Source organism: Lissotriton helveticus, chromosome 1_1 (assembly GCF_964261635.1).
Source record: "Lissotriton helveticus chromosome 1_1, aLisHel1.1, whole genome shotgun sequence".
In the NCBI taxonomy this organism is placed as follows: domain Eukaryota; kingdom Metazoa; phylum Chordata; class Amphibia; order Caudata; family Salamandridae; genus Lissotriton; species Lissotriton helveticus.
This window is the reverse complement of record NC_136057.1, coordinates 1,665,156,115-1,665,171,354: the sequence shown is the minus strand read 5'-3', so window position 1 is coordinate 1,665,171,354 and position 15,240 is coordinate 1,665,156,115. Positions and strand designations below refer to the sequence as shown.

At 49.1% G+C, this 15,240-nt stretch overlaps 1 protein-coding gene across 2 annotated transcripts in view; it reads right to left on the bottom strand.

Annotated features, from left to right (window-relative positions):
* Window positions 1-607: 607 nt before the first annotated feature.
* The window catches only part of LARP4 (La ribonucleoprotein 4), a 308,397-nt gene continuing 293,764 nt past the window's right edge, over window positions 608-15,240 (bottom strand). For both annotated transcript variants that reach the window (XM_078688918.1, XM_078688919.1), the window contains one exon: window positions 608-985. In XM_078688918.1, coding sequence (XP_078545044.1) covers window positions 650-985 — 336 coding nt within the window. In that variant the 3' untranslated portion in view covers window positions 608-649. The remainder of the gene's footprint in view (window positions 986-15,240) is intronic.

The following is a 15,240-nucleotide window of genomic DNA, read 5'->3' as shown; positions in this document are numbered from 1 at the left end:
AGTTAAAACCTTTCCAAATTAATAAAGCTCAAAGGAAGAAAACTTTTCAAACTACAAACACCATTCTACTATAGTAGTACATTCATTTTCATCAATCAGTGACTAAGTCATAACATTAACAGTGTCTGGCCGCAATCACACAAGAAACACACTGACCAGGCAGCTCAAGGTTTGCTTTGCAATGCAAAGCCGTAATGGCATACATATCCTACGAGCAAAACCTTAAATAGATTTTAAAAATTTCTAATTTTTACATAACTGCTTATTTCGCAAAAATATTTTCTTTCTCTCCATCATGAGAGATTTGTAATCTTCATTTTTAAACCCAGCCACCCCACCCTACCCACCCCCTACTGTTTCTTATCCCAAAACTGATTTCTTGGCAGGATCTTCTGCAACTTAACATTCAAACAAAAAAAAAAAAAAAACAAAAAAAAAAAAAAAAAATATACAAAAAATAATATATATGTATTTATATTCAAACTGGGATCCTCCAGGATTTTAATCACTTGTTAGAGATGAATTTGGGGTCCCGTTTGTCCTCATTTATGGCAGATTCAGTGGTTGCCGTTGCTGAATATTTCTTTTTAATTTCAGTCTGTTGCTGTTCATCAGTCCACAGTTCAAGATCAAATAAGAATTTATACTTTTACTTTGGTGATCTGGGTGGCACAAATTGTTCCTTGCCATTACGTCGATTGGCTCCCTGAGGCGATGGTCTGCGTCCAAATGGGCGCCTCTGTTCCCTGATTTTACCAGCACCCCCCCTCGGATTTAAACTGCCACGTAGTCCGGAGGGATCCCTAACTCTTACTTCAAACTTCTCATGTAATCTTTCTGATGAAGTCTCAGGAGAACCATTTTCCTCATTTTTGGCAGGTGGTGAGACATTTGAACGAATCTCCCTCAGTGGTTGAGCTGGAACTGGAGATGGGTCCTTTGGTGGTTTCTGGCAAACTTCAGCGTAGCTTAGTTTTCTTGGTTCCTTAGAGGTAATAAAAAAAAAATATTGAAAGGTTTAAATGAAAACTTACAACTTCAGAGGTCAACAGAAACAGAAGAAAGCATGAGAAATTAAATTATGAAATGTAAATTGCACTGTGATTAGGTATAAACAAATGCATGCCCTGCACTCCGAAGTATAGTGTGAAATTTCAATTAAAATTAGTAGCAAAGGTTAATAAATGCATTGCCAGAAGTCAATCTAGTCCACTAGAATACAATTTGCATAAATATACAGTCCTTAGAGTAAGACTTACTACCCTTCAAACAATTATATTCTGAAGTAGGACTACGACAGTAGACTATATTTTAAAAATCAAAGGATTTCTGCTTGTAAAGAAGAAAGATGTTACAACAAGATAGAGTACAGTAACAGCATCAAACTACTTGCACAGGTTATAAATTGGCCGAATGAAAAAAAAGAAACCTCACTTCATCCATGAAAAACATTTTAAACAATTGTTTAAGCAAATTCTGAATCTATAAAGGGGGTTTAGGATGACCGTCTCAAGTATTTAAAAATCAACTAACATGGGACTAACAGCTTAGCATGCAATCGATAGTCGCGAAATAGCCAAGTTCACAAAATTTGGTAGCTTGTGCATTCACTATTGTGTGATCACAAGTTTAACAGGCAAGAATACCATAACACCCCCCCCCCCACACACACAAAGAATATAAACACATTAGCGCAAGGGTGCCAGGGTTTATATGGATTTAAATACTTCAACACAAAAGGAAGTAACTCAAGTTGCATAATCAGTGGTGAATGAGCAACAGATTGTTTCCCTTACAGCATTCGTAGCAAGACAGAAGAGTTTTTTTTTTTAAGAATAGTTCTCCAATAACTTCATGTTTTATTACTGAACCAATGAAAGCAGAACAATTACTTGCTTCTAATTCCCGATTCAAAGATCAGTTGAAGAATCTTTTGAAAATCTCCGCATAAAACCCCAATTTTCTCTCATGAAAGGGTGTCACACTGCCATCTCTACTGTTTTGGGCAGTTAAGTGCCTTAGAAAACAATACCTGGAGGATTCCCCACAGATACAAAGGAAAATGCTACTTACCAAAGATATTCGTAGGTCGGACCAATTGTTTGTCAATTATGGATCAGTCAGGACAGGTCTTGCTACCTCTAAGCAGTCCATCTCGAGGTGGATTGTGTCCTGCACACAATTGTGTTACCAAAAAGCTAATAAGACCTTAGAGGGTAAACCTAAGGCTCATTCCACCAGGGGCAAAGCTGCCACGACTGCTTTGCTCCGTAATGTTCCAATTGCAGAAATCTGCAAGGTGGCCACTTGGAAGTCCGTTCATACCTTTGCTAAGCATTACTGCCTGGACACTGATGCCAGAGCAGACGCTCAGGTTGGGCAGGCTTCGCTGCGAAATCTGTTCGCACAATAGTGGTGTTATTTCTCGTTTCTCCACCGCCGCTTTGGTGTGGGGATGGGCTTGCCATTGTATTCACTAGATTATAACTATACACAGAGATATCCCCTACTACAGAAGGAGTAGTTTCTGTCCTATAACTCCAGTTCTGTAGTAGGGGTATCTCTGTGTATAGTCATAAGCGCCCGCCCTCCTCCCCGGTGGAGAGAGATATTCATGTAAGGAATGCTACAGGTCTGGCGTGTTACGCCTTCAAAAAGAACTGAAAGTAAAAGGGACCTGCAGTGCATTCTGGGATACTGTGAACTTCTGGAAAGTTCTATTAAAGGCACAGTATCCTGTTCTGAGCCATATAATGGCAGCCTATGGGGCTTGTCTGTCCAGATCCTCCTCTCTATCATTCCAGAGGGTTTTTGCTGCTGAAGCAAGGGAAATCTGTACAGGCTTTGCTGTTGTGTGGATTTTTTTGGTGGAATTTCTAGTTGAAGTACTGGACAGTGTAGCCTGTGTTATAGGCTGCATTATCGGTCTTTAATTCTCTCTTTAGTGTCTGTGCAGGTCTGCATTTTTCGACACTAAGATTTTTGATTGCTCTGGGGTCCACGCACATGGGCGGGACTATTCACTAGATTATGACTGAGAAGTTGGCCTGATATGCAGTGCTCACTATTCTAGTGAACACTATGTATCAGTCCAAACAACCCTTATTGATGTCTGGTTGTAAGTCAACCTGATAGACCAGCTATCCTAGTAGCATGGACACGTGCAGTCTTTAGGCTAAACTCTAGAGGGCGTGTTAAGCCAGCTGTTTTACCATCACATTTACCCCTTGAACACCAAATGAAAGGACACCACACAAGTTGTTATGAAAAATAAAGTATATTTATTTATAACAAGAATACCCTGGCTCTTTATGAGACAGGGAGCTAAGCACACAACAAAACTCTTACGAAAATACTTAAAGTCGCACAATTTACACAAATGCCCGAGGGGCACGAAAAACCATATACTACAAAAGTGGAATGCGAATTACTAGCAGGTAAGTAACTATTCTCATAGGCTTTAGGATCGCTAGGACTGGACTACTGAACCTTTAGATTACAAGCAGGAGGCCTAGGGACGTCGTGTGCAGAGTGGGAACTCTCACGCGTAAGGCGGGAAAAAGTCTATGGAGGCTAGTAAAAGCATAGTTAGTGTTCTCGGGCGAACCAGACTAGGTAGGTAAAAAACTAAAGTGGATCTAGACACTTCGAGAGTTGGTCTACGCTGGAGCACCGGAGTACTCTGTTTACCTAGCCCAGGGGCTGCGGCTGCATAGGGTTCAAATGTCGTCGGGTTTCTACGTTGATGGACCAGGAGCCTGAAGGAAGAAGTTGCTGGCAGGCGACCAGTGAAGAAGTTCGTGGGGATCCAAGCCTGGATCGGGGAAGAGGAAGACCTGTAAGCAGAGGGGACCAAGTTCTGAATCACTAGCCAGTGATTTAGGTGGGCACCAGAGTGGCACCGGACGAAGTCACCTCGACCTGGTGAGTGGGCGCTGCTGGGCTCTGCAGTCTCTCGGACCAGGAGGCGTTGTCGGCGACCAGGATGGAGGTGCGAGCTGTCCCACGAAGATATCTGCTGTCGACGTCGCTGGACCCAGGATTGGGGCAACAAGTCTTGGCAAATGCAAGCCCACGCGGTGGACTTAAAATGGCGTCTGGAGTGGACCAGGAGGGTCCGGGGTGCTCCTCTGTTGGAGGGGAGCAAGGGCCAGTCTGGAGCAACCAGACCAGCGGTGTTTGTCGTCGAAGTTCGTCGTCAGGGGGCCACTAGCCAACGGGCAAGTGACCTGGACAACGCGTGAGCAGCAAAGAGCAGAAGGGCCCCACGCAGATCTCGTGGATGCAAGGGGGCTGAACTTCGGTGCTGGAGCTGCTCAGGGTCGGGGCTTCTCTTACCCCAAAGCACTCGGTCGAGGGTCACTCGGGAGTCGTGCTGGGCAAGCGTCGTGCAGTCTTGAAGATGGCCGGTCCCTCGAGGTCTCGTCACCCATGTCTTCTACCTCATCATAGTGTGGAGGTGGAGGAGAATATGGAACATAAGGTATCTTAGGAGTGAAAGGAGGAGATGTGAAAGGTCTAGAAGGGGATTTCCAAAAGTAATTTTTCTTAGGAGGTACAGAAGAAGGTGCTTCAGTGTCCAGTCTTCTCTTGTTCAATCAATCAAGAAATTTGTATTGCGCGCTACTCACCCGGAGGGTCTCAAGGCGCTTGGGGGAGAGGGGTCCGCTACTGCTCGAACAGCCAGGTCTTGAGTTGCTTCCTGAAGGAGAGGTGGTCTTGGGTCAGACGGAGGTGGATGGGGAGGGAGTTCCAAGTCTTGGCTGCCAGGTAGGAGAAGGATCTTCCTCCCATGGTGGCTCTTCGAATGCGTGGAACGGCGGCTAGGGCATGGCTGGTCGATCGTAGCTCGCGGGTGGGAGTGTAGAATGTCAGGCGGTTGAGGTACCTGGGGCCCAGGTCGTGGAGGGCCTTGTGTGCGTGGGTGAGGAGTCGGAACGTGATTCTCTTGCCGACGGGGAGCCAGTGCAGGTCTCAGGTGTCCGGAGATGTGGCTGTGTCGGGGGATGTCCAGGATGAGTTGTGCGGAGGCGTTCTGGATGCGTTGGAGTCTTTTCTGCAGGTTGGCTGTGGTTCCGGTGTAGAGGGTGTTTCCGTAGTCCAGTTGGCTGGTGACGAGTGCCTGGGTGACCGTCTTCCTGGTTTCGGTGGGGATCCATCGGAAGATCTTTCGGAGCATGCGTAGGATGTTGAAACATGATGATGAGACGGCATTGACTTGCCTGGTCATCGAGAGGGAGGAGTCCAGGATGAAGCCCAGGTTGCGTGCGTGGTCCGTTGGTTTAGGTGCGCTGCCCAGGACAGGGGGCCACCAGGAGTCGTCCCAGGCAGAGGGTGATGATCCGAGGATGAGGACCTCCGTCTTGTCTGAGTTCAGTTTCAGGCGGCTGTTCATCATCCACTCGGCTAAGTCTGTCATCCCTTCGTGTAGGTTGGTTCTGGCGGTGGCTGGGTCGTTGGTGAGGGAGAGGATAAGCTGGGTGTCGTCGGCGTAGGAGATGATGTTGAGGTTGTGATTGCGTGCGATGGCTGCGAGGGGGCTCATGTAGACGTTGAAGAGGGTTGGGCTGAGTGATGATCCTTGTGGTACGCCGCAGATGACTTCGGTGGCCTCAGATATGAACGGGGGGAGGCGGACTCTCTGGGTTCTTCCGGCGTGGAACGAGATGATCCACTCCAGTGCCTGCTCTTGGATTCCGATGTTGCTGAGGCGTTGCACTAGGGTGCGGTGGCAGACAGTGTTGAACGCTGCAGAGAGGTTCAGGAGGATGAGGGCCGCTGTTTCCCCGTTGTCGAGCAGGGCTCAGATGTCGTCAGTGGCTGTGATGAGGGCGGTCTCGGTGCTGTGGTTGGCTCGGAAGCCGGACTGCGAGTGGTCGAGGGAACCGTTCGTCTCGAGGAAGGCGCCAAGCTGTCTGTTGACTGTCTTCTCGATGACTTTGGCAGGAAACGGGAGGAGCGAGATGGGGCGATGGTCGGTGGGGTCTGCTGATGGTTTCTTCAGGAGCGCGCTGAGTTCGGCATGCTTCCAGATCTCCTGGAAAGTTGCGGTGTTGAAGGAGCAGTTGATGATGTCCCGGAGTTGGGGTGCGATGACGGAGTCGGCCTTATTGAAGATGTGGTGGGGGCATGGGTCGGTTGGCGATCCGGAGTGGATGGAGTTCATCGTGTGGATGGTGTCTTCGGTGCTGACCAGGGTCCAGGCGCAGAGGGTGGTGGTCGGGGCGTTGGTTCTGTGGTTGGGTGCGTGGTCTGTGCGCCGAAGCTGTTGTGTATATCTGCGATCTTGCTGTGGAAGAACGAGGCGAGTGAGTCGCAGAGGTCTTGTGAGGGAGTGATGTCGTTGTTTCCGGCGCTGGGGTTGGAGAGCTCTTTGACGATGCTGAAGAGTTCCTTGCTGTTGTGTGCATTGTCGTCTAATCGATCCTTGAATGCGGTCTTCTTGGTGGTGTGGATCATCTGGTGGCGTTTACGGGTGGCGTGCTTGAGGGCGGTCATGTTGTCGGGTTTCTTCGCCAGGCTTTCTCGAGGGTGCGGCAGTTCTTCTTGGAGTTCTTGAGGTAGTCATTGAACCAGGAGGTTTTCTTGCTGCCAGGCCTGCTGGGATGGTTTTTCAGGGGTGCGAGGTCGTCGGCGCAGTTGGTGATCCACTGTGTGAGGTTGTTGGCTGCTTGGTTGGGGTCCGTTGATCTGGCGGGAGGGTTCTGGTTCAATGATGTGGTGAGATGGTCGGTGGTGATCTTGTTCCAGCTCCTGCGGGGAGCCTGTTGCGGGTGGTGGTGAGTCGTGGCCCTTTTGAAGCTGAAGTGGACGCAGCTGTGGTCTGTCCAGTGGAGTTCGGTGGAGTGGCTGAAGGAGATGTGCTTGCTGGAGTAGAAGACTGGGTCAAGCGTGTGTCCGGCGTAGTGGGTGGGGGTGTTCACCAGTTGCTTGAGTCCGAGGTTGGCGAGGTTGTCCAGCAGGGTGGTGGTGTTGTCGTTGTTCTCCAGGTGGAAGTTGAGGTCCCCTAGGAGGATGTAGTCAGCGGAGGGGAGGGGGTGTGGGCTGATGAAGTCTGCGCTGTCTTAGGTGAATTGTGTGCGGGGTCCTGGGGGTCTGTAGATGAGGGTGCCTCTGAGTGTGGTCTTGGGGTCGGTGTGTATCTGGAAGTGAAGGTGTTCGGCGGCTGGGAGGGTGTCGTCGGAGTTGGTCGTGATGCGGATGGTGTTCTTGTGGACGATGGCGATGCCTCCTCCTGTCTGGTTGACGCGGTCCCTCCGGGTGATCTTGTATCTGTCCGGGATGGCGATGGCGAGGTCGGGCGCTGAGGAGGCGTTCATCCAAGTTTCCGTGAGGAAGGAGACGTCTGGAGATGTGGTGTCGAGCAGGGTCCATAGTTCCACGGCGTGTCTGTGGACGGAGCGGGTGTTTAGCAGGATGCATTTCAGGTGGTTGCTGCTGGTGCTCGGCTTGGCGGGTGCGGTGCAGGTCCGGATGCAGGAGAACTTGCAGGATTGGCAGGTGAAGGGTCCGTGGGTGTGTCCTGGGGTGGCTCGGTGGCAGCCGGGGATCCGGCCGGTGTTGATGGCATCTGCGGGGGCCAGGGGGTCTGGAGCTGGGCGCAGTCCAGGCACAGACGGGCGCAGACAGGCTTGCCTTCGACGCACAATCGTCACCCCCGCTGCGCATATGTGAGGTCTCCATATAAGGAGAAGTGGGAGGGAGGGGGGCTGGGAGGACACTGAAGGAAGGGGGCGGGGCCGCGATGTGCGGCGGGAAGCGGGGATCACACCAGGGGGGGCAGTGAACAGGAACAAAAAATACAAAACAGAGGAAATACTAGGAGCAAGAAAAGGGAGATAGCAACAGGGGAAATACAATCAATAAAAGAGCGAAATCAGGGCACAGGAAATCAATCAAGAAAAGAGCGAAATCAGGGCACAGGAAATATCGGCAAAACGGCACAACGATCAGCAGCGAGCGAGGGGGCACACAGACAGAGCTGGAGGGCCGTGCGGCGCGGGGGTGTCCTGAGGACAGGTCACCCCCCAGGTTGTTCCGATTGTAAACTGATATATGTCTTGTATCAGGTTCTATATACAGTTTGTTTTGGTCTGGGCTCACTGGATCAGGATGAAAAAGTTCTTCCACTGTCCGTGGCTTTGGCGCCAAGGTTTTTGGATCGGTCGCTTGCTTGTTTTTATTTTTCTGTGGAGCTTTTTTCGGCTCGACTGCAGTCTTCGGCTCGACGGCAGTCTTCGGCTCGACGGCTTTCTTTGGGTCTATTCCCTTTATCGGGTCGACGGTCTATGGATCGACGCCCTTCTTTGCGTCAACAGTGTTCTTCGGATCGATGACCTTCGGATCGGCGACTTTTTTGATGTCTGCCCCCGTTCTCGGCTCCGAGGTAGTTTTTGAGTCGACTGCCTTTTTGGGAAGTGTCTCTCGGTCCCGGGGTACTAGAAGGCTTTGGTATGGTCTTCGGAGCAGAGCCGGAAGGCGGGGCTTCTGAAGAGGAGTGTCGATCGCGGCTAAGGCTTTTAGGCGATGCTTTCACCGGAGCCTTGTCTGGAGGTGGAGGCAGGGTAGGGGCTTTGGTACTCACGGTTTGCCCCGGTGGGATGTCTTCATCGGAGTCGACTGGTCTTCTAGTGTGACTAGCTCTAGGTCGGAGTCCGCTGCCTCTGGGAGTTCATGTTCGTTGTCGAAATTGTTATCCGGTTCTGGTGCCTGTCGCTGCATCTCTTGTCAAGCAGCTCTTCGGTTCCAGATAGTTGTCTTCGACCGGAACTGAGCACAAGCTGGACAGTTTTCTTCGTTGTGCTCCGGAGATAGGCACCTGTGGCATACTGTATGCTTATCGCTATGTGGAAACGTGGATCGACATTGTGGGCATCTTTTGAACGGGGGTCCTATCCATCAGCAGGAGGCCCATGTGGCGTCGAAAAGGCACAACGGCCCGCATCGACTACCAGATATAGATGGAAAGGGTTGTCGAGGGATACCGAGCGGAAACAATACCGTCGCAAGTATACGTTTTTTGGACTTCGAAAGTTGGAAAACTTCGGTCCCGAGGTTGGAGTTGTCGAAGTGCATCCGAACCCAATGGCTGAGAAAAACAATCTGAAGATGGAGAAGATGCCCATGCACACTGTAGTCCAGGGGAGGAGTCACCTATCTCATGATACTTCGAAGACTCTTCCAAGGCAACAAGGTGCAAACATCCGGACCCAACACTAGGCGGCCATCTATGCTAAGATATGAATGTCAGCAGCCCACATGCCTCGAACAGTTTATTTCAGGCACTTTAAAGCACCCACTATCAGGTTATTATTCCAGATGTAGACCTCTGATAATGTGACAGTTCCCGAAGGTAATAGCTCAGCTGGTTCTTGATCCTTCAGATCTTTTGCTCAACATCAAGAACAAGTTTAAACCACATGCTACTTTGCATGCATCATGGCCAGTTGTCAAATGTGACAGAGACTTTCACTATCTTGCAAATTTCACAGCAGCTTACTGCACTTGCTCCTACACCAAAGCCTCCCGCATTAGGAGACTTAGTCTTTACTCAGTTGTCTGAGGTGAATTAGAGTAAGTCTACAATGATTAATAAAATGTATGTTGGCATCATGACTTCTCCCGGTGGCCTATCGCAGACTCAATGTAAAAGAAAAGAACACATTTCCCATGTTAATTCCCAGTCTTTAGAAACACATGCAGTCTGAACAGCTGGACGGAATTACTTCAAATTTAGCAGAAAGGTACATTTTGTTCCAGATATCACACTTTATTTGGTGTAAATCCGTTCAGCAGTTGGCGATTGTAGGAAGGTAGATCCCTGACTATGGTTGCCCCCAACGTTTTGCCTGGTGTTTTGCTGGTTTTCTGACTTAGTTGACCTGGGGCCCTGCTATTCAGGACCCCAGGCCTACTGCTCTCTCTGTAAAATGGATTCCATGTACCTTAGGTACATATCTAAATTGGATACTGAGTCACCTTATCAGTCCCTGTACAGTGTACCTTAGGTACCCAGGGCATAGGTGTACCCAGGGCCTACCAGGGGCTGCAGCATGTATTATGCCACCCCTGGCTGGCCATCCAAATCTGACACAACTGGCTGCACGACAGCTGGGGCAAGATGGTGTAATCACCCTTTGCTTTAGATATAGTATACCTATATCTAACCCTAAAATGGACACACAGATCTCCTATCAGTCACTCCTATGGCAGGCCTTAACAATCCTGAAGGCAGAGTGCTTGGAATCGTGTGAGATGGTGCTCTGGCATGAGCTGAGCCTGTCTGCGGCTTTCGGGATCTATCCCTTAGCCGTTTCCATGATATCGCATACCATATACTCTTAAGTGCATTATAATCCTCGCGGTTATATGCCAACTCTGGTATCGCTTTATCAAAACATGTCGAGTAAGGTGTCATACGAATTGGAATACTAACCCCTCGCCAATTCTGGCGACGGGGTTAGCATTCCACCCTTCTAGAGGGACACGACATGTATGTAACCCCTAACCCCGGTTAAAGTCAGACAGAGCCTTAGCATCCACAAAATGGATGCTGCCACCGAGACACAGGTCTGCCCTCCTGCTGCTGGGAGTCCTCCCAGAGCAGGAGATAAGGACAAAGGGTTTCCTGCCAGGGGCGGTGCCAGCACCGTCCCAGGCAGGGTTTTGTGTATTGTAGGTAGGCAGGGCTTTAGAGGAAGGTGACTGCACGTGGCACCCCGGTGCTCACTGTGCATAGGCTGGCTGGAACCAGTTCCAGGGTCACTCCAGACCCTGTGCTGGGGAAAAGCCCGCCAAGGAAGTGGGTGTAACCACCCCCCTCCTAGTCCCACCCATAGGGCAGGACTTAGTCGCGTGCCAGCCCCTTTTTACAGGATAAAGGTAGAGACTGGCCCCCTTCCAAATCAGATCATCTTTGAATCCTGAAACTACTTTCTGCGAAAGGAACTCAAGACTTCTTCCTAAGATTTCTCCCTTGTGACTAAGGAGTAGTCACCCTGCACCCGCAGGCACCATCTAAGAACACTGCGGTCTGCTGCAAGTCCTTCCTCCGGAATCCGACTGCCCAGCTCGACGAGAACCGGCTTCCCTGGCACCTCTGACCTCTACCTGCATCATCAGTCACGCTGAGATTCGTGGGTGTGACGAGACCTCGAGGGACCGGCCATCTTCAAGACTGCACGACTTCTTTCCAGCAAGCCCGCCGAGTGAATTCCTGGTGAGTGCTTTGGGGTCCGAGAAGCCCCCACCCTGAGCAGCTCCAGCACCGAAGTGCAGCCCCCCAGCATCTCCACGATCTGCGTGGGGCCCTTCTGCTTTTTGCTGCTCACCGCGTTGTTTGGCTACTAGCCCGCTGGCTTGTGGCCTTCCTGACGACGCCCGACGACATTTCTGCTGCTGGTCTGGTTGCTCCAGACTGGCCCTTGCTTTCCTCCATCGGAGAAGTACCCTGGACCCTCCTGGTCCACTCAAGACGCCATTTTAGGTCCACCGCGTGGGCCTTGCATTTGCCAAGACTTGTTGCCCAATCCTGGGTCCAGCGACGTCGACAGCAAGAACCTTCGTGGGACAGCTCGCACCTCCATCCCGGTCGCCGACAACGCCTCCTGGTCCGAGAGACTGCAGAGCCCAGCAGCGCCCACTCCCCTGACTGCGGTGACTTCGCCCGGCGCCATCCTGGTGCCCACTTAATCACTGGCTAGTGATTCAAGAACTTGGTCCCCTCTGCTTTCAGGTTTTCTTCTTCCTTGATCCAGGCTTGGATCCATCGAACTTTTCTTCACTGGTCGCCTGCCAGCAACTTCTTCCTTCCAGGCTCCTGGTCCGGCAACGAGATCCCCGACGTCTTTTCAGACCTATGCAGCTGCAGCCCCTGGGCTAGGTAACTTCGGCACTCCGGTGTCCCAGCATAGCCTCACTATCCAAGGGTCAGGGTCCACTGTCGTTTTCTTCCTACCAGGTCGGGTTCGCCCGTGAACACTAACTTTGTGAATTCTAGCTTCCATAGACTTTGTCCCGCATCCCGCGTGAGAGTGCACACTCTGCACCCGAGTCCCCTGGGCCTCCTAGTAGTAATCTAACGATTCCCTAGTCCAGTCCTAGCGATTCCAAAGCCTATTAGAACTGTTACTTACCTGCTAGTAATTCGCATTCCACTTTTAAAGTATATGGTTTTTCGTGCCCCTCGGGCATTTGTGTATAACGTGCTAACTTAAGTATTTTCGTAAGAGTTTTGTTGTGTGCTTAGCTCCCTGTCTCATAAAGAGCCAGGGTAGTCTTGTTATAAATAAATACACTGTTTATTTTCATAACAACTTGTGTGGTGTCCTTTCACTGGGTGTTCAAGGGGTAATGTGATGGTAAAACAGCTGGCTTAACACGCCCTCTAGAGTCTTAGCCTTAGACTGCTCGTATCCATGCTACTAGGATAGCTGGTCTATAAGGTTGACTTACAACCAATCATCAATAAGGGTTGTTTGGACTGATATATAGTGATCACTAGAATAGTGAGCACTGCACATCAGGCCAACTTCTCACAGCGATATTAAAGGAAAACCAAATTTGTATATTTGGGCTTAGGCAATACTCGTAGTATCGGAGTGTATTTTTTAAGACTCAAACTTTAGAAAACTATACCAATCACTTGATGTCATCATTAATATCATTTGAGATTTCATGAATGAGGTCACTAACCAGGTCATGAGTAATGTAATATATGAGGTCATAAGCAGTGCATTGCAGGGGCATAAGTTCTAGTTTCTTGAGCTAACTGCTGAATTTTAATGGTTTTGTAAAAGTGAAATAAGAACCCAACTAAAAGGTCCCAGTAACCTTTGTTTTTCACAGTGAATTTAAGTATTTTCATTCCTATTTTGTGGGAGGATGGCTTAGTATATGGGGCACACTTATTTAAGTGATGAACCTTGCATTAATCAAGACAATCCTTTTTGTGTTGAGCAGCCTACAGGCTTACCTTGGAGTGTGTAGCAGCTTGTTTTACCAACTTTAATCAGTAGTGCAAAGTGCAAGTTGAATGAAAAAAACCATACAACGTGTGTTATATATATATATATATATACACACACACACACACACACACACATACATATACTAGCAGCCCGTCCCGACGTTTTCCGGGGATGAATGCGTGTGTGCTTCACGCTGGTAGATTGAGTGCTTTGAGGCCCCGCCAGAGCCCCAGACTAAATTTAATTTGTGAAGTGGGTTTTATTTTGTGGTACGCTGCCTACCTTGAGTCTCTGCCGGAGCCGTTGTAGCGTTAATGGCGCGCTTGTGCGCCCCTTTATTTTATTTTTTTGTGCAGCCCCCTCTGACAAAGCTGACGGACAGAAAGGAGTAAAGGTTTGTATTTGTTTCCAATTTGTGACGCAGTATGGCAAGGTCCGTGAATGCGGCACATGGTGTTTGGAGACGGACGTGTCAGAAGTCAACAGAACGCGAAGGTGGAGCGTGAATGCGCGCGCACATTGCTTGTGAAAGCCGGACCCCTTTTTAAAATTTTGCGCCGCACTATATATGAGTAATGCCGTCTGAATGTTAATGGGCGTGAATGCGGCGCACCTTGGTGTTTGGAAACGGTCGTGTGATAACTGAGCACAACGCCAAGGTGGAGCGTGAATGGTCGCGCACATTGCTTGTGAAAGCCGCGCTACTGAACTCCGCGGCCATTTTTTTAATTTTATTTGGTCCACGCCCCTCTGACAACGCTGCACGCCCACAAATGAATAATGTGAAGTGTACTTTGACACGCCCCTGCCCACAAGGGACTACTTTACCCCTAAGGTTCTTTGACCTTTGTGATGTATATGGTGGGCATCTGTATAGCCTATGTCCATCTGCTGCAACTCCCTTTTACAATGCTGTATTGGGTGTTGTGATTGGTGCTGTACATCTTGAGCTTACCCGCCTCAAAGGTTTCAGCTCTCTCTTTATAATAGTAGTATAGATATATATATACACACACATACACATACATACATGTCTGGCACCTCTAAAGATTGTCAATAAAACCCTCACACCAACCTAGTTGGTGTCAGGCTTCATCATCGGTTCCCAGCTGAGTATCCGAATGCTACTCAGCTGTGCTGCAACACCGGTTTACAGTGGAGCTGGTTTTTGAGGTGTGGGTGAAGGTGATGAAGTGAGTGTAGATTTAAAAATACCTCCAGGATTCTACCTGTTAATTACTTTTCTTCATGGTTGTTAGATTGGGTGGTCCCTGGGGGGCAGAAGTGAGTACATCTGTCCCAGCCAGGACCGGCCTCCTCTAGTTATGATAGGGGGCTATCCCCATAATATTTCACCAAGCAGTCAGACTGAACCTCGAGGGCCAGTGTAAAGCATTTATGATCATATACAGTGATATCTTGCCACACTACAAATGGACACCACACCGGGTTTCTATGAAAGGAAAATGCTACTTACCAGTATGCATCTGTTCTTGGCATGTAGAGCTGCAGAGTTGCACACTATGCATAGATTGCCACCTAGTGTTGGGCCCGGATGTTTGCAGTTTGTTTTGTTGTAGAAGTCTTTGGAAGTCACAGGATAGGTGACTCCTCCTTTGGATGATACTGCGCCTGGTCATCGGCTCCATCCCCAGATGGTTTTTCACCATTAGGGAAGTGATAGAGCTATATAAGAGATAGTGATGTCCATGTGATATGTATCTAATTAAGAGAATACTGGAACAGATAAAGATAGCCGGGGAGGCGGGTGGGCGTGTGCAACTCTGCAGCTCTACATGCCAAGAACAGATGCATACTGGTAAGTAGCATTTTCTGTTCGAGGCATATGAGCTGCAGATTGCACACTATGCATAGATTACATAGCAGTTCCCACACCTAGTGGCGACCACCAGTATCTGTTGCAGTTGTATGAAACAGAATTTTTAGTACAGCCTGGCCCACAGTGGCTTGTTTAGTTTGCACATGTACACAGTAATGCTTTGTGAATGTGTGCGGTGTAGACCATGTAGCTGCTTTGCATATGTCATCTAGGGGAATGTTCCCTAAGAATGCCATTGAAGCCCCTATCTTCCTGGTAGAATGGGCTTTTGGTGGGATTGTTAATGTGCGTTTGGCTTTTTGAGAACATATTTGTATACATGTAACAATTCACTTAGCGATCCCTGACTTTGAAATGGGATTGCCTTTATGTGGCGGTGAGAAAGATACAAAAACTTGTTTTGTCTTACGAAAAGTTTGTGCCCTTTCAATG